This window comes from Sinocyclocheilus grahami, unplaced genomic scaffold (genome assembly GCF_001515645.1).
Source record: "Sinocyclocheilus grahami isolate Dianchi unplaced genomic scaffold, SAMN03320097.WGS_v1.1 scaffold1058.1, whole genome shotgun sequence".
Classification (NCBI taxonomy): domain Eukaryota; kingdom Metazoa; phylum Chordata; class Actinopteri; order Cypriniformes; family Cyprinidae; genus Sinocyclocheilus; species Sinocyclocheilus grahami.
This window is the reverse complement of record NW_015506237.1, coordinates 153617-172184: the sequence shown is the minus strand read 5'-3', so window position 1 is coordinate 172184 and position 18568 is coordinate 153617. Positions and strand designations below refer to the sequence as shown.

At 38.2% G+C, this 18568-nt stretch overlaps 1 protein-coding gene across 2 annotated transcripts in view; it reads left to right on the top strand.

Annotated features, from left to right (window-relative positions):
• LOC107566210 (serine/threonine-protein kinase PAK 3) overlaps positions 1-18568 on the top strand; it is a 181367-nt gene that overhangs the window by 134989 nt on the left and 27810 nt on the right. For both annotated transcript variants that reach the window (XM_016251582.1, XM_016251581.1), the window contains 2 exons: positions 450-549; positions 686-882. In XM_016251582.1, the coding sequence (XP_016107068.1) occupies positions 450-549; positions 686-882 (297 nt within the window). The remainder of the gene's footprint in view (positions 1-449; positions 550-685; positions 883-18568) is intronic.

Below are 18568 nucleotides of genomic sequence, written 5' to 3'. Positions count from 1 at the left end.
TAAAAAGTGCAATTATTCAGCTTATTGTACAAACACAAGAAGTTTAAATCAGTAGTTCCATATTCATAATTAAATTGTTTATTATTTGTACAAAGAAACTCTCTGCACATCCCTGTATAAATTGGATTACTAACTTTATAACTTTAATGTACTTGAAGTGTGCACCAAGCATTAGATTGGTGAAGCATTGGATCGGGACTTGGTATCAGCACAAATGTAATATTCAATGACTTGGATCAGATCGGGGGCACAAAAAACCTGATTGGTAAATCCCTAATCTTAATACATGTCACAAATCTTTTTTAACACCCACAATGCATATCGTCATAATTTTTGTACCGTAATTTACAATGGCATGGCATATTGATTACACCCCTAATATATACACACAGACTGAATTACTATGAAGTTCTGATCTGACTTAACTCTTTTTGGATGTGACTTCACAGTGTCTACAGGCTCTGGATTTCCTCCATTCTAATCAGGTGATTCATAGAGATATCAAGAGTGATAACATTCTGCTGGGCATGGATGGTTCAGTGAAACTGAGTAAGTTAAACAAAAATTAAACTGCCTTTTATAAATTTTTTTATTACTGGTGTTACAAACACAACTCACATTTTCTTTATAAATGTCCTGTTATCCATAAAAGACCAAGGTCTTAACCTTCTCTCTCTTTCTAAAGCGGATTTTGGGTTCTGTGCTCAGATCACACCTGAGCAGAACAAGCGTAGCACCATGGTGGGCACACCTTACTGGATGGCCCCAGAAGTCGTAACCCGGAAAGCCTATGGCCCCAAAGTAGACATCTGGTCCCTGGGTATCATGGCGATTGAAATGGTGGAGGGAGAGCCACCATATCTGAATGAGAACCCACTCAGGGTAAGACCTTGCAGAGCTTTATAAAGCAACATCATGTATTTTGTTGGAGAAAAAAACGCAAACCAATCCTAAATGCAGTAATTAGTTAAAAAAAACTGACACTGATTAGCCTTTCTATGATAAATAGTACAGCATCTGAGTTGGGCACACAAATGCCTTGATCATTTAATAATTGGTGATTGCCTGTTGATGACCTGAAGAGTAAAACATTTAATCTATTTAAATAAAATTAGGAGAAATAACATTAATGTGTGCTACATTGTAACTTGAATTGAATGTACACACTTTTCTATAATCTCTTGTGAAAAAGAAGTACACTTTAGCATACTTTAAAAAAAGTGTATGTATTTCATAAATAATAAGTCAAGTCACCTTTACTTATATAGTGCTTTATACAATGCAGATTGTGTCAAAGCAGCTTTACAGTGTCAAACAGCAAAATCGTTTGTCAATAATGCAAGAGGACAATAACAGACAGTCAATTTTTCAGTTACAGTCAGTTCCTCGATGATTCAGTGATGTCATCATCCAGTTCAGCTCTCTTCCAGTAGTGTCTGTGCAATCAAGCCGACAATATTGCCAAAAATTAAGCTTCCCCAACTAAGCAAGCCAAAGACAACAGTGGCAAGAAACCAAAACTCCATCGGTGACAGAAATTGAGAAAAACCTTGAGAGAAACCAGGCTCAGACGGGGGGCCAGTTCTTCTCTGGCCAGACGAACACCAGCATGGTGTTAATTCCAGGTTGCAACACAGGTCAAATTGTGCAGAGGACTTGTCTAGTTCCCGTGGTCTTGTCCCGATGGCTGTCTAGTTGACAAAGTCTTAGCAGGGGATCTGTTTCTAGGACTCATCTAGTTGACATGGTCTCCACTCTGGTCATCTCTAGGTGCTGATCCACCCTCTGGTCTGGATATGGACTGGATCTGAGTTGCTTCCGTGAACATCTGGTCTAGAAATGGACTGGATCTGGGTGGCTACGCTAACCTCGGAATAAGAATGAAACAGACTAATATTAGAGTTTGGGAGCTAAATAGGAAAAGGATCTGCCGCCCACTGTTGATTTTGATATTCTATGTATTATCAAATGGCCAGAGTTTTGAGATTGTAGCAGACGTGAAGGATTATAATGTGATATGAGCTTGCTCAAGTACTGAGCAGCTAAAGCATTCAGGGCTTTATAAGTAATTAGCAAGATTTTAAAATGTATACAATGTTCAGTAGGGAGTCAGTCAGACTTCTTGGTTGTTGTAGTAACTCTAGCTGCTGCATTTTGTACCAGCTGGAGTTTGTTTATTAAGCACGCAGAGCAACCACCCAATAAAGCATTATAATAATCTAACCTTGAGGTCGTGAACGCATGAATTAACGTTCCAGCATTGGTCATAATTTAGATATATTTTTAAGATGGAAATATGCGGCTTTATAAATTCTAGACACTTTAAAGAATATACTTTAGTGTTAATAGAATGTAATGTTTTCGGATTCATAATTTCATATTATTTAAAATTAAAATCGAATATATTTAAAATGTATATTAAACGTAACTAGTTGCACTTTAGTGTGATTTTTTTTTTTTGACCCACTTATATCAGTCTTATATGCAGAGGTGGGTAGAGTATCCAAAAACTGTCCTCAAGTAAAAGTACAAGTACTAATATAAATAATTACTCAAGTAAGAGTAAAAGTATTAATCCTAATAGTTACTATAGTTAGTAGTAATAGTTAGTAAAAGTAAAAAAGTATCCAATGAAAAAATTACTCAAGTAACCAGTGACTAGTTACTTTTGACCATAGGCATAGGCCTGATTTTCAGGCCTTTTTTATTTTTTTTTTTATTTTTTTTTTTACTTATAAGTGATTTTAAAACTAATTTATCAAATGTATCTGTGTTGTTTGTTTTGTAAAATTTACCCAGTCACTTTAATCAATCACAATACTATAGACTGTTACCAGTCTCATTTTTTTCAGCATCAACAAAAGCCATCTTTACACTGCAAAAGTTTAACTGTAGCTCCATCTGACATGGCATTTATGTTTATTTACACAGACTGTTTAATTCTTCTCATGTACACGTATTTACACAAAAATTGCATAATGTAAATAGCCTATAAATAAAAAAGAAACCACAAAAAAACAGGAACTCATTAGAGTGTGAATCTGCAATATCATGAAAAGAAACCATTATTGCTGATTATTGCTCTTGATATTGTAATAATGATCATTATTTTCGATTAGGCCTCGATTTCGAAAGGGGAAAAACATTAACCGTTTATGAATTGCTTTTTACAGATAATTATTTCTATCAATAGCAGGAAAAACAAAACAGTTATTCAAACTGGGAATAGATTATATAAAGAAAGCTAAAGAACACTGAAGCGGTCCATGACTTCAGTGTAATGCGAGTTATGCACTTTCGCAAAAACTCCAGTTATAATCACTGAAGCTGTCTACACTGCACAATCAATCTCTTTTCTGCAGTTTATTATTTAAGCTGATGAGAGAATTTACTAATGCAGTTTCAGAATTCAGTCAATGAGCATGCTCGCTGACAACTCTGGAGTTCTCTGCGTTGACAAATCAAAATGCCTCTGACTGGATATTGCATTCAAAAGCTCAACAGAAACGTGTGTGATTAGTTATAATGCTCAATGTTGCAAACCTTGCTCAAAAACTAATCTGATGCAACATAATAAAGCAAATCTACTATTAATAAAATGCCAGAAATGGAGCAGGGTTGCAAGTCTACAAGATGATAACTCTCCAGGAGCAGAGTTGGAGATCCCTGCAGTAGAATTTGCAGATTTGGTTTCAGTTGACTGTAGGTTCATTGCCACTTTATCCAATGATCTTTATATTCTCTCTGTTCTTAAATTTCCCGGTACGAATGAGAAACCACTTCAGACAATTCTTTGCGTGCAGGGAACTGAATAAATCGAGAACCATTTCAGACCATTTTGCCAACTTGTTTGATCAAGGCCTTAAACAGAATTGACTCAAAAGAGTGATTAATTTATTATTCATTGCTCATGCCTAAGAAAAAAAGCGCTTGGAATAAACTACACATTTCTTAACATGTATTGCATTAAAATTAAGTAATGAGAGGAATGTTGCCCAGTGTAGCTAAGTAAAAGTTCCCTTTCAGTCATTCACTTCGACGTTATGTCGAAGTTCTGACACTAGGGATGCATTTGGGAGCCCAGAATCCTCTGACATCATTGAGAAAAGGCCAATGAAATTGGCGAGCAAAATTTGCATAGCTGGCCACGCCACGGACATCCGGGTATAAATAGGCCTGCGTGGCATTGGCTCACTCATTCTGTTCATCGGATCCGATGCAACATCTCTTTGGGAGATGCAGCACTGCATTCACCTCTCAATCTTCTCATCGTTGGATCTATGGCACAAGCAACGGTTTCTCCCTTGCCCATACACAGATAAGTGTAGTGAGGGTAACCCTGGGTGCTTCAACTGTGATCTTTGAGAGAAAATTTCACGGATGGGTTTGTGTGTGTTTACAGCTTGCCTTTCCATTAGTGTCCTTCTGGTTGCAGTTTGTACATCTCACCCTCTGACAGCAACCCTCTTTGCAAACCTTGGAAATAGAATAGCCTAATATACTATGTACAGTATATATATACCATATATAGACCCGAATATAAGACGATGTTTTTTCTTGGAAATACATCTGAAAAAACGCGGTCGTCTTATATTCAGGGTCTAGACTTTGTCAATAATACACCCAGAACAATAGGTGGCGCCAAATACACATAAAACGAGTGTGCCATGAAATACGTAATGTAATGCCTGTTGTAAAGATCGCGAGTAAAAACAAAAGAATAAGAAAACCCTACAGCTGCATGAGTCGAGACTGTCACGTTAGCCTGATGGGACCAAACTCCCTTTGTGATTTTAAAATGTAAGACAGTACCCAGATTTGAAGACTACAGTAAGATTTAACTTCTACTGTTAATAAGATTTTGGTAGGCTACTATTAGATGGATAGCCTAAATGTCCTAATTCAGATGGGCTACCTGTTTTTTTTAATGGTATATCAAAAATTTTGCTAGTTTTTACCATACAAAAATTAAAATAGGAAAAATATGCAATATGAAAATAATTGAAGACAAAATGTGTTTTAAAAGCCTTTTTCCAAAAGGTACATCTGGAAAAAGGGGGGTCGTCTTATATTCGGGCCAATATGGTATATGTGTAAAATGGCACAACTTTTTAAACATATGAAAGTACATTCTTAACATCAGTCAGTCAAGCATTATAATTTGATATGATAATCAATCATTATTTAATGATTGAACTTTAGTAATTAGAATTAAAACTTGGTAGCCATGTATGAATGCATATTTGTCATTTTAACTGAACTTGGGACTGGTGGTAGTGCTTAAGATATTGTTGGTCATTCAGTGTTTCTGTAAAAAAATAATAATAATAATAATACTAATAAGATTTATGAGCTGCTGGGTTCATAAATAGTAATCATGTTGTCTCAAACTTATTTGCTGAAATCAAAACAGGGCCAATAATAGGTGAGAGCCAGCCAATGAGATTGCCGTTTGCACGTTAGTTCCGCCCACTACCTGAGAAACCATCAGTATTTTATGGTTGTTCTTAAAAGCTGAAGAATTCCAAATGAACTCTGTAATTTTGACAGGAAAATACAGGAAAGAATATCGTTTACAATTAGCATTCAATTCTGGTATGTAAGACTCTCTGTGAGTGTATGAAACAATGCTCTCAGCAAAGCGATGGTGAGTCGTGCACCAAACAAGAGTTTACGGTATGTCAAATCAGGGCCGTGCACAGACATTTTGAGGGGCAGTGGCCCAAACCAAAAAGGGGCACTAGGCGGGTGGGTACTTGTTAATACAAATGATCCAGTTGTTACAAACATACAATTAAAAGAGAAGACAGCACACTCTGTAATAATTTCAGACTTTATTGTAGATGTTTTGATAAGAATGGGCTCTCCCTCATTCTCTGAGCCTGCTTCTGCCTCATCTTCAATGGAAGTAGGGGAGAGTGGGGTAAGTTGACCCACCCCCTGTTTCTTGGCAACTGTACACTTTTAATGTCATGTGACCATGTATTTTGGAACCACCCATCATTTCTGCCAGACTGTGAAAAGGAGAAACATATGGGGGGATTGGAAGGCACCCATTTACTTTCAAAACTGTTTTTGGCTTGTCATAGTAAAATTTTAGCATAACATATGGTTGTTACATCAAAGCAAATTGATCTAGGTCTAAAAATATTTATGATACATATAGGGGATTTAGCAACATATAAAACCATGCAAATCATTTAGCTAAATATTAGCCTGAACTGGTAAGCAACAGTAGCTATTTTTTTCCAAAAAGGCCGCTATGGGGCAAAGTAAGCCAAATGCTGTGGGGTAAATTGAGTCAGCATTTTAACTTACCCCATCATAAGGCACTGTAGTTAAGTTAAATCTCTGAATTATAAATTGGAATTTTAATGTGATTGTCAGTTATGAACTATTGTGTTTGTTTTCATTTGTGTTACATTGACCTAGTTTCTGTCTCCGCTTGATTGTGTCATTATGTTCAGGTGTGTCTTGTCAATTATCCTCCCCATATAAGGCTGCGTTTTCACTTGGCATTAACATGCGATCACCGTGATCTGATCAAGCAGATCAGATCATCAGTCAATCAGGACACGGCACATTTACACTTGGCAACATCAACTGACTTCTCTATCTGAATAACCGATCGGATCTGTCTTTCCTGCACAATATTTAAATAAGTTTGCGGTGCAAAGTCGACCTGAAGTGGTGGGTTTTCTTTTGAAAACTATTTTCAGTCACGGGACATTTTACAAATCAAAATAAATGTACGAGTCTCACTAGCGCTCTGTTCTTCTGTCAGATCGGGAGAGAGGGGGCGGCGTTTTGCGTGATGTCGACCTGCGAATGCAGACAAGATGGCTGGATTGTGTTTACATTACACTGAGATCCGATCACAATGCGTCCTCGACTACCTCTCGACCAGGACACGCTGATCGGATAACATTTCGATCAGAAGCGCGTTTACACTTGCCTTTTTTAAGTTGTCAGCCTAAGTTGTATTCAGTTCAGTGTTTCTTTGTCCGGTCTCGTCAACGTGTACGTGTTTCTTATGCCTTCCTGTTGTGGATTACCTTGTGTGGATAATATTAAAGTCTTTTACTTTCATCTTCATCTTCGTGCGAGTTCATTCTACACAGAACCGTGACAGTGATATTACTGGTTTAGTTTATCATATATACATATTTTGTAGTTTATTTGATAGGGACAGTGTACAAGTGCACCAAATCCTTCTCTGATAAGAACCAGAAAATGCTTTTCATCGCGTTATAATCAGATATATCTTTCCACCTGTAGTCCCTAATGGCCAACAGACTCTCTGTTTAGTTTGTTTTTAGGAAGGCTATAACTTTACTGTTCAACACATTGTTTCAGAAATGAAAACAATTAAATATTACCCCTAACCAGGCCCGTAACCAGCTATGAGGCCACCAAGGTCCGGACCTCTGTAAATGTTTAATGTTCAAAAATAAAATTTGTTCTTTGAATTACTAATTTGTTGTTAAACTCCTCATATGAATGCCTGCATTACATGTATAATTCAGTTTAGACAGTTTGCAAGAATGTTTAGTGTCCCTGGTATGAAAATTATCGCTGCGAGACGCTGGCGGCGTGAACGAGGCTTAAGAGAGTTGTGACTGAGGGCGCGGGCGCAGCCTCTGTGTTGCCATATTTGGACTTGTCTTTTCCACTTAATTTAACACTTTAGAAAGTTAATGAAGTAGGAAGTTGCAGTTTAGAGTCAGCGATATCTTTATCTTATCTTATTTGCAAAAGATAATAATTTCGGTTTATTTTTATTTATTTTTTTGTTTTTTGTTTTTTGTTTGTTTTAGTATCAATATCTGGCAACCGGCACTTAAACTGAAAGCAATCAAAAAAGCCCATGGGCAGGTTTTTGCTGACAGGATATGACATTCGGTAAAGGAAACGCAAAAATTATCATGATATTATCTCTCATAAACGTTATCAACGCTGTCAAAAACAGTAGCATTTAACACTAATACACAAAGATCTGTAGAACAAGTAGGTTACAGAATGAAAAGAAATATGCAAAAACTAGCCATGAAGAAGTCTATGCTATCATTCAGTATAGTTAAATTTTCTCAAATCATGCTACACTGAACAAAATTATAAACGCAACACTTTTGTTTTTGCCCCCATTTGTGCAATAATCATGCTGTCTAATCAGCATCTTGATATGCCACACCTGTGAGGTGGATGGATTATCTCGGCAAAGGAGAAGTGCTCACTAACACAGATTTAGACAGATTTGTGAACAATTTTTGAGAGAAATAGACCTTTTGTGTGCATAGAAAAAGTCTTAGATCTTTGAGTTCAGCTCATGACAAATGGGGGCAAAAACAAAAGTGTTGCGTTTATAATTTTGTTCAGTGTATAAACTTTCATAAGAGCACTAGACAAAGTTATTGTAGTTATGTATTGTTGCAATAGACAACTGAGAAAAAATTATCCACCCTTAAATATAGTAAAGTTTTAACAAATTTTGATGCAATAAATAAGGTATGATTTAAAAATAATCATCCCTCCAAAACAGAGAAAACATCTTTCACAAACATCTACATGTCTGTCTCCTTTAAAGTGTTTATAGTGTATACAATGAGTTGTATTTGTAGGGGTTATTATAACACAATTCTTTAACACCAACCCCCATCACCCCCCAGACCTCACTAATTTTCAAAGCCTGGGTACGACCATGCCCCTAACCCGGGGAAAACTGAGCCATGGGAACACTTTTTTATAAGAAGCCATATTTTTAGAACCCTTTGTCATAGATACATACTGATCATTTAAAATGATAGGGATACTTTCATTAGGATAGGATATAGGATAGATACTTTCATTGTACTTCTGCATCATTTTAACTTATCACATAAGAGGACCACAAGTAAAAAATTGCTAATCTTACCCCACTCTCCCCTATAAGTATTAGACATTTAATTTAATATTTTACAGCATAAATCTATATTATATACTAATAAATAACTCATTTAGAACATTTATATTATTTTTAACTATTTTATAGGCCTACTGTTAATATGGTTTTAATAAAATATGATGTGTAATAGATTACTAGTATCAAGACAAGTGATTATAATGGGAAATATACTTAATTACAAGAATTAAAGTGTGACAAACTGCTAAATATTATATATGATGATTTACCTGCTGGCTTGCTGGAGCTTTGTATTCATGTTTGCAATGTTGCACTGCCTTTAGCAGCCTCCCTTCGCTCTTTCTCTCTGTCTCTGTCTTCTTTTTTGCAAAGGCATTTTTTTTGTCTACAAAGTGTGTCAACAACAGCAAATTTTGTGTTATTTGTAGCGAATCAGCTCATGGGGAAATATTAATAATTAATCATAACTAGTTATAATTAATTATAAATATTTAGATTCACTGTAGATATTTACTTGACTCTCAACATGCCATTAGGTCGTAAAATGTATCTGGTGTCAGGGTTGCCATGGTAACCAGAGTCCTGGGCCCTGTTCACAGACAACTTGGCACCCAGTATGTTTATTGGGTGAGGGGTCTCTGAACGTTTTGTTAATCTAATGAATAACTGATTTGTTAAATCAAATGAAAAATTGTGTTTGATTGGCCCAGACACTACAATTTATATTAGATATGATCAGGTACAATAATTTGATTAGACATTTTAATTCTAAGAGCGTGGATATTTTGTTGTTATCACTTTTAAAAGACCGAGAGCAAATCATTACTGACAGAAATACAAAAACAAACTACCAAATTACCAATTCAGCAAATCATCCATTGACTGTAATGTGGATTGTAATGCATCTACCTGTTAATGCAACGACATTGGGAACTGTGGTCTCCACTCCAGAGAGCAGCACACAGATCGTGAGAAATGCTGCGGAGCGGGCGGGAAAACACGGAGCGGATTACCGGAATTAGCGGATCTTTAGCGGAGTGGGAACAGACCGTTTTGAGCTGGGGTGATGGGGGGATTGGTGAGAGGGGCAACTCAGCTGATGAGGGCAAAGGGGCAGTGGCTCTAGCCACCGGGCCACCCCCCCTGTGCAAGGCCCTGCATCAAATACGGGTACGCTGCATGTGCACCCATTGAGATGAACTGAAAAATAGCACAGATAGCTTGACTTAGAGTGAAACTCTGAAGTGCTCAGTCAAAGTGTTCGGTAAGTGAAAATATATCAGTGCTAAACTTATACTTAGCCTCCAATTTATGTTCTTCTTATGAGGACATGACTATCGGCACATTGCGCTGTTGACTCACGTTCTTTTTTTAAAGAACGTGAGTCACTTCAGCTGCTTCCTGTCCTGGCCCTTCTACTTCCGAGTACAAGTGCCCTTCTACTGTGCACTGAAGGGGAGAGCAAGGAGATGTTGCGGGAGCAGTTCTGCCTGATGAATTCCCATGGACCTCTCATTCCTCCCATCGCACATGCTCTCCAGTAAGAGTTTCTGGGTGAGTTTGAGAAACTGCATCAGTGCTCACTATGAGGATGAGTTGTTTATTGCAGCATTGGAGGGCGGTTTTATTGTTGAATGATAATTCTCAATTTAATGTAAGTGAGAACGGAAATTTTGGCTAGCTGCTATTACTGCGGCAAAGAAACTATTAGTTCAATGGTGGAAAACCCCTCATGACTTTTCTACTAAGCATTGGCTACATTCCTTATTGGATGAAGCACAAATAGGAGGTTCGTGGACAAAAGCCCATTCTAATAGGTTGCCATTGGACGCATAGAATGTGCGATGGATCAGTCAGAAATGAAAACGTTTACCACTTATTTAGTCTCGAAACAGGCACTTTCACCTCACCCCCAGCTCCACAGACCCCCAGATGCTGACCCCGGGAATAGGGGGTCATTGAAGACCACTGGGGGCACCCTTAAGCTGTCTGACCCTTTGGCCGTTTGTGACATCCAAACAAAAGTCCCTCCGACCTGTGCTCTCTGTACGGCACTCCAGGGTGTCCCCCTGACTCCCCTGTCGAATTTGTAAATGCCCACACACTTCTAATAAAATCTCACTTGCAACTTATTTGAAAGGGTTTACTGTAGTAACTTTGTGAACCTTGAAAACTTTGTAGGGTTCGCCATTGTAGGCTCCTGAATTGACCCCCCAAATTTGGGGCCCCTAGCTGCTTTCTAAGCCTTTTAAGTATGGCTGAGTGTGGGGCTCAAATCAGGCCTTCATCTGAGCCTCTCCAATTGACTTGAAAGGCAGAGAGAGAGAAGGATCAAAAATAATGAAAAATGCTTTTTGGGGTCCTAGCCCCATGTGAAATTTGGGGCCCCTGAAGCCCTTCTAGAAAAATCCCACTCTCAATCTATTTGAATGGGTTTACTTCAGTAAATTTGTGGACATGGTTTAGAAAGCTCTGACTGACCTGAGGGCACCATTTACATATCATCACGAGTCCCTCGAGCAGGCGGAAAAGTTTGGTAACCCTACCAACTCCTTTAGGGGTCAAGAGGGCAAAAAAGGGACAGCGTGTCCACCAAATTGCTAAGCAATTCATTGACAAGTGGGACGTCCCCCGTTCGGAGATGACAGGTCGTAGGATCCTGAAACCACCGAATTGGCCCCCAGATTTTTGGGCCCCTAGCTGCTTTCTAAGCCTTTTAAGTAAGGCTGAGTGAGGGGCTGAAATCAGGCCTGTGTCTGAGATGTTTGGTGGCCCTATGACCTCGTTTAGGTGTCAAAAGGTCAGAAAAGGGGCAAGAACATGTCTGTATTTTTTGTTTAATATTTTTGATGATTTTTTTAAAGCCCTTCCCAAATACTAAGGATTTTTGCCCGGTGATATGTTGTACGTGAGGGCCCCATGATCAAGCATTTGAAGCCACCAGGCTCTAGCCTCCATATTAACTATTTCCCCACCATTGACCAGTTATCTCGTCTTTTAGAAGACAACGCTTCCCCGCCAAAGACGAGTTTTTACGGCTTATCGTGTTTTCACTGTTATACACTAGGGGGCGCTATTACACGTCTTCTGAATGAGTACAAAACCTCCCGAACAAAAACACACGTGAACAGGACGGAGAAACGATCTCTTATGTAAACAGTTGCATATGAAAAATAATGCGATCATCAGCAATGGCAGCATATAAATGAAAACTGCACAATGTTATGGAGTAAAATATTGATCCAGGAAGTGGTATATGTCTGTGCAAGCTTTGGAGGTGTTGATAGAAGCGATTTACTGAATTTATGCTTTGATAATCGTACTGAATATTACCCAGATGTAGTTTTTGATAAAAAATTTGATTTTCTCACCTTTTTGCTCAAAATTATGCATTTTTATGAAACATACCTATATTTAAGTGTTAATAAAAAAAGAATGCTTTAAGCTAGAATAAAACTGCATATTTAAATATTCATACAGTAAAATATTCTGGAGGCCATCAAATTTTAGTCAAAATCGTTGACGGTGGCTGGCAACTTTTTTCAAAAATGCTGGCGGGGAAAGAGTTAATGGTATTTTTAATCAAACTGAATCTTTAATATGTTGTCTGAGGGCCCCACAAACAAGCATTCGAGGCCCTTAGGCTCTAACCCCAAATTTAAGGTTGTTTTTAAAACAAAACAAACAAACATTAGCAGTCTATTTAGTGCTTCTGTGGACACTGCATTTTTTTAATTAAGCCTTAAAATGACTGTATGTACAGGTGCATCTCAATAAATTAGAATTAGAATCCATAGAGAATCTATGGGGTATTGTCAAGAGGAAAACGAGAAACATGAGACCAACAAATGCAGATGAGCTGAAGGCCACTGTCAAAGAAACCTGGGCTTCCATACCACCTCAGCAGTGCCACAAACTGATTGCCTCCATGCCACGCCGAATTGAGGCAGTAATTAAAGCAAAAGGAGCCCCTACCAAGAATTGAGTACATGTACAGGAAATGAACATACTTTCCAGAAGGCCAACAATTCACTAAAAATGTTTTTTTTATTGGTCTTATGGAGTATTCTAATTTGTTGAGAATTGGTGGGTTTTTGTCAAAACCATCACAATTAAAAGAACCAAAGACTTAAACTACTTCAGTTTGTGTGCACTGAATTTATTTAATACACAAGTTTCACAATTTGAGTTGAATTACTGAAATAAATGAACTTTTCCATGACATTCTAATTTATTGAGATGCACCTGTATGTTACCTGATTGTGTTCAGTGGAGTCTTCAGAGTTCAGCAGAAGTGTTTAATCAATAAAAAATTGTTAAATACGATTAATCCTTTTAACATGCAGTGTCCAAAAAGGTACTTTTCAGTCCCCATTGAATAGTTTGCAAGTCTGACATTTTTTTGTTTTCTCTGCACTAAGTTGTACAGGAAGTTTCCACTTGCAACCTATTGAATGGCAACTGGATAGGAGCTTTGTGGACACTCATTTTTTATGCATATTAAATAATATAATGATATGCAAATCAAATAAATGAGTGCAACAGTCTGTCTTGACATATCATACATATGATAATACTATATATAGGAAGTTTCCACCTAGCTACTATCCAGTCCCCATATAATAGGTTGCAAGTGGGACATTTCTGCATTACTCCTACTGGAAGATAAATTGCAACATATTTAATGGGGACTGGATAGGAGCTTAGTGGACATTCTTTTTTTTTTTTGCATAGTAAACATTATTATGATATGCAAATCAAATATATGAGTCCAACAGTCTGTGTTGAGTACAGGAGAGGTGGTTTAAATTTTAAAAAACATCATACATATGAACAATAAGAAGTGTCCACCTAGCTACTCTCCAGTCCCTATATAATAGGTTGCTGATAAATAGGTGTTATCAGAATAGTTCCACATGAAAGGCCTAAAACCATTGTGTCCACAAAATACATATCCGAGGTCCATTATACATCCCATTTCCAACCTCTATAAATAGACCTCGGATAGGTATTTTGTGGATACAAGAGTTTTAGGCCTTTCATGTTAAACTATCTTCATAAAACCTGCATATCAGCACCCAGCATGCCCCCTGAATCAGAAGTAACAAGTTTGGTGCCAAAATTCCACTGTCCAGGAAACTCCTATTTTTATCAATGGTTGCATGTGTGATCTCCAGATCTCAGCCCTGGAGGGCTGTAGAGCCTTGAAAATTGCACTCCTGTGCACATCTATGCCTCCCTTTTCAGAATCTAGTGTTTTAACAAAATTGAAGACATTTTTTTTTCTACCCAAAAAAAAGCCCAACGCCTGTGGGTTTTTTTTTTATTTATTTTAGGCCGAAAATTTAAGTTTCTCCAAACTACTTCAAATTCACTCTGCTGATAGAGGAGATTTCGACTAAGACAGGAGTGCAAGTCCTGGCTCTATATACCTATCCAGAGCTGAGATCTTGAGATCCCGTCTGCAACCTATATCATTATAAAAAAAATAGGATGTTGGTGGACAGTGGAATTTTGGCAACAAACTTCATGCTACACACTTAGGGGTGTCTGCCGATAAAGAGGTGTTTCGCTGACAGTTTGAGAATGTAGTGGGCGAGGCATGCGCGAGTGAACGAGCGCTGCTGCGCACATGCAGGCTAAACAGACGGAGAGCAATAATTCTGAGTCAAATATGCATTTTGCTAAAATATTCGTTGTTGGACATTAAATGTGCTTTTGTAGAATTTTAAACCTACATATAGGTGTATTCTTATGATAGCAGTAACTGTAAAGGGACTATTGTAATGGGTAAATACAGTCAATTTAAATACCAAAATGGGTAAGCTACAGTCCTAATTACTAAGCTTACTACTTAATGTGTGTTTCTTATAGCAGTTAAAATGTAGTTTTAATTTTGTGATTTTAACTTTTAGTTTAGTGATTTTAATGCTTGCAATGTTAGATTGTAAAGTTCTAATGCTATCTGTTCTAACTATAAAAGGTACGGCTGTCATAAAACCAGAGAAAAAGGCTGCATGTGTCATGGTTGGTGGTAGTGTGAAGAGCATGGAGCGAGGAGCGAGGAATGAGGAGACCAGGAGTACAAAACAAAGGAGTTTAATTATCTATTTCAGGGAATCACACGTAGCACAAAGTGTTGACAAACAATTCCAGACAAGGGAGAATAGAACGGGCTAGAACTAAATAGGGCAGATGACGAGGGGCAGACAGGTGAAGAGGATAACTAATAATGAGACACACCTGGAACAAATCAAACTACATTGGGACAGGAACGACCAAATAAGGAAAACAGGAACTCAACGGGAACATACACGTGACAGATAGCCCCCCTCCCGGATGGCGCGTCCCGCGCCATAACAGTACCATCAGGGAGGGGGGGCAGGCGCCATGGCGGAGCAGGGGACTCAGGAGGCCATGCGGATCCTCCATGGCATTAGCTGGCTCGGCCACGGGTATATGGCCCCCCAAAAAAAATGTATTGGGGAAATCTAGGAATCCTGGGGGGTGCTCTGGAGGAGTGGGCACTGGAGCGAGCTCTGGGACTGGAGCCGACACTGGAGCGAGCTCTGGGGCTGGAGCCGACACTGGAGTGAGCTCTGGGGATCAGGAGCCCTTGCTGGGCAGAACTGGGGATCAGGAGCCCTTCCTGGGCTTAACGGGGAAACAGGAGCCCTCCCTGGGATTAACGGGGAAACAGGAGCCCTCCCTGGGCATAACAGGGGACCACAGTACCACAGTTTCTTCAGAATTCGAACAAAAAGTGCATGTTAGCTCAATGTCAGATTTAAATCTTTGTATAAACTTCTTTACAGGGTAGAATCTGTGTATGAGCTTAAAAGAAATGTATTTTATTTTGTTTGTGAGAAAGAATTTTTACTGTAGAGACCAGATTTTTTTCCAATTAAGGTTAACAAACAAATTATTCCAAATGGAAATCACAGGTGGAACAGAAATCAGATTCTTAAGAAATAAAGATCGTATTTTATAATTTTTGGCTTTCGACTCAGAGAAACAAATTTGACCAACAGGAGTTTCACAAGGTTTAGGAAATGATGCAGTAGATACTGAGGAGTAATTACAGTTTTTAAAAAGCATACATAAACCAGAGGGGATAGCTCCCAAAACTATAGTAAATTATTTTGGGGTTATTGGTATTTGGTATTTGGAAAGAAATTCTGAGTACCTGAACAAAATACCTTGCTTATTAAACAACTGCTCCACCAACAATAAACCATTACTGAACCAACTATCATAAAACAGAGACTTATTCTTGAATAAAATGTTCTTATTGTTCCAAATAAATCATCTTTGTGGTGAAAAGCTATGCTTATAAATTAGTGCTCATGCTAAGAGAACCTGTCGATGAAAGTTGGAAAGTTTGATAGGGAGTTTGGATATATCATAATTACAAATTAAGAGAAAATGAATGCCACCAAGTTGTGAAAAAACAAATTGAGGAAAAACATTCCAAATAGAAGATGGTTTGGCTAGATATTGGTTCAGCCAATTAATTTTAAATGTATTGTTGAGGGAATCAAAATCAATAAAATTCAGACCACCATTATTATATGCGTTTAATATGACTGATTTTCTCAAATAATGAGATTTATTTTTCCATAGGAACTTTATTAAAACCTCATTAATTAATTGAGACGTGGGCTTATCCACAAAAAGAGACTGAGCTGCGTAGGCCAAACGAGATAGACCCTCTGCCTTAGTGAGCAGTGTTCTGCCTTTTAGTGACAGATCCCTTTGTAACCAGCAATTGCATTTTTTTTGTGTGTTTTGGAAATAATAGGTTTGAAGTTAGGTGGGGAAGTCGTGGCCTAATGGTTAGAGAGTCGGACTCGTAACCCAAAGGTTGCGAGTCCGAGTCTCAGGTCTTAGGTCCAGCAGGAATTGTAGGTGGGGGGAGTGAATGTACAGCGCTCTCTTCCACCTTCAATACCACGACTGAAATGCCCTTGAGCAAGGCACCGAACCCCCAACTGCTCCCCGGGCGCCGCAGCATAAATGGCTGCCCACTGCTCTGGGTGTGTGTGCACTTAGGATGGGTAAAATGCAGAGCACTAATTCCTAGTATGGGTAACCATACTTCAAAAAAAAGTTTGCTGAACACCTATATTCATCTTTAGTAATTAGTATACCAAGATATGTTACCCTATTTTTGACAGTAAGATATGTTACCCTCAGTTGAAGTAAGAGAGCAATCTTTAATTGGTAGCAATTCGCATTTATTAAAGTTTAAATTTAATCCCGACGCTTCAGAAAAAGACTGAAGAATACCCAAAGCCAATGGAATTTGTGACGAATCATTCAAGAATAAAGCTGTATCGTCCGCTAATTGACTCATTTTTATTTTAGTGTTGCCAATTGTGATACCCTTTAACTATATATTGTTGATATGTGTGCTAAGGAACTGTGTTGCAATTAGGACCAGGTAAGGGGAAACTGGACATCCTTGTGAACTCCTTGTTTTAAAAAGAATCTAGGTGAAGTACCATTACTTAATTTGATAGAGCTGTTTCCATTTATGTACAGCATTTGGACCATCCTGCAAAAGGCATCGCCAAAGCCAATTTTTTGTAGAGCCTGAAATAAAAATTTGTGTTCCAATGTGTCAAAAGCTTTGTAATAATCTAAAAGAAAATGAAGCCATCACTGTCTATTAAATCTGAATAATCTAACATATCTAGTACTAACCGTATATTATTAGAAATGTGCCTTTTCTGCATAAAACCTGATTGTGTTTCTTCAATTATGGAGTTCAAAACATATTTCAATCTTTTTGCTAGAACTAAAGCTATTATTTTATAATCATTATTAAAATGTAATATGTAATTGGACGCCAATTGTCTATTAAGAGGGGATCTTTATTTAATTTCGGGATAAGCGTTATTAATCCTTGACATAATGTGGCTGGAAGTAATGTTTTCTCTATACTTTCCTCATAAACCTTTAACAAGAATGGTGCTATACTATGACTAAACAGCTTGTAAAATTCTGAGCTGAGACCGTCTGTTCCAGGGGATTTGTTGGCTTTTAAAGAGTTAATAGCTTCCTCTATCTCCTTCAGTGTGATAGAGGCATCACAAAAATGTTTATCTAAATCACTCAGCTGGTTTATATTAGGTAAAGATTTAAAGAAATCATTCATATGTTGTTGGGATAATTTAGAGGTATACAAATCACTGTAAAATCTGGCACAGAACTTTACGATATTTTTTGGGTCATCACTAATATTACCATTAATCATTAGTTCCTCGTCAGGAACTCGAGCTGCGTCGGAAACGCTAGGGGAACGCCCTTCAGCGTGACGGGCTCTGAACCTCGTGTGTAATCAGACCAATAGATGGGCGAGACATCACGGCGGGTGACGTAATGACCAGGAAGCTATAAAAGCACGTGCGGTGAGACCAGCGTCAGCTTTTGTCATTCAGCAAGCGCTCTGTGTGTGTGTGTGTGTGTCAGTCTGATATCTGTTTGTGAGTCTTATTTAGTGTTGTCTGTCACGAAATCTAAAGCAAGACACAACCAGACACTAAGGCGAGGGCAGGCAGCGTTTAGGCTGTGTGTTCTTCCCTGCCCGCGTTACTTTACGGGTGGGGATACACACAGTTTGTTTGTTGTCTGCTTGAGAGCAAGCACGCAGAGTCAGCTCTCGGG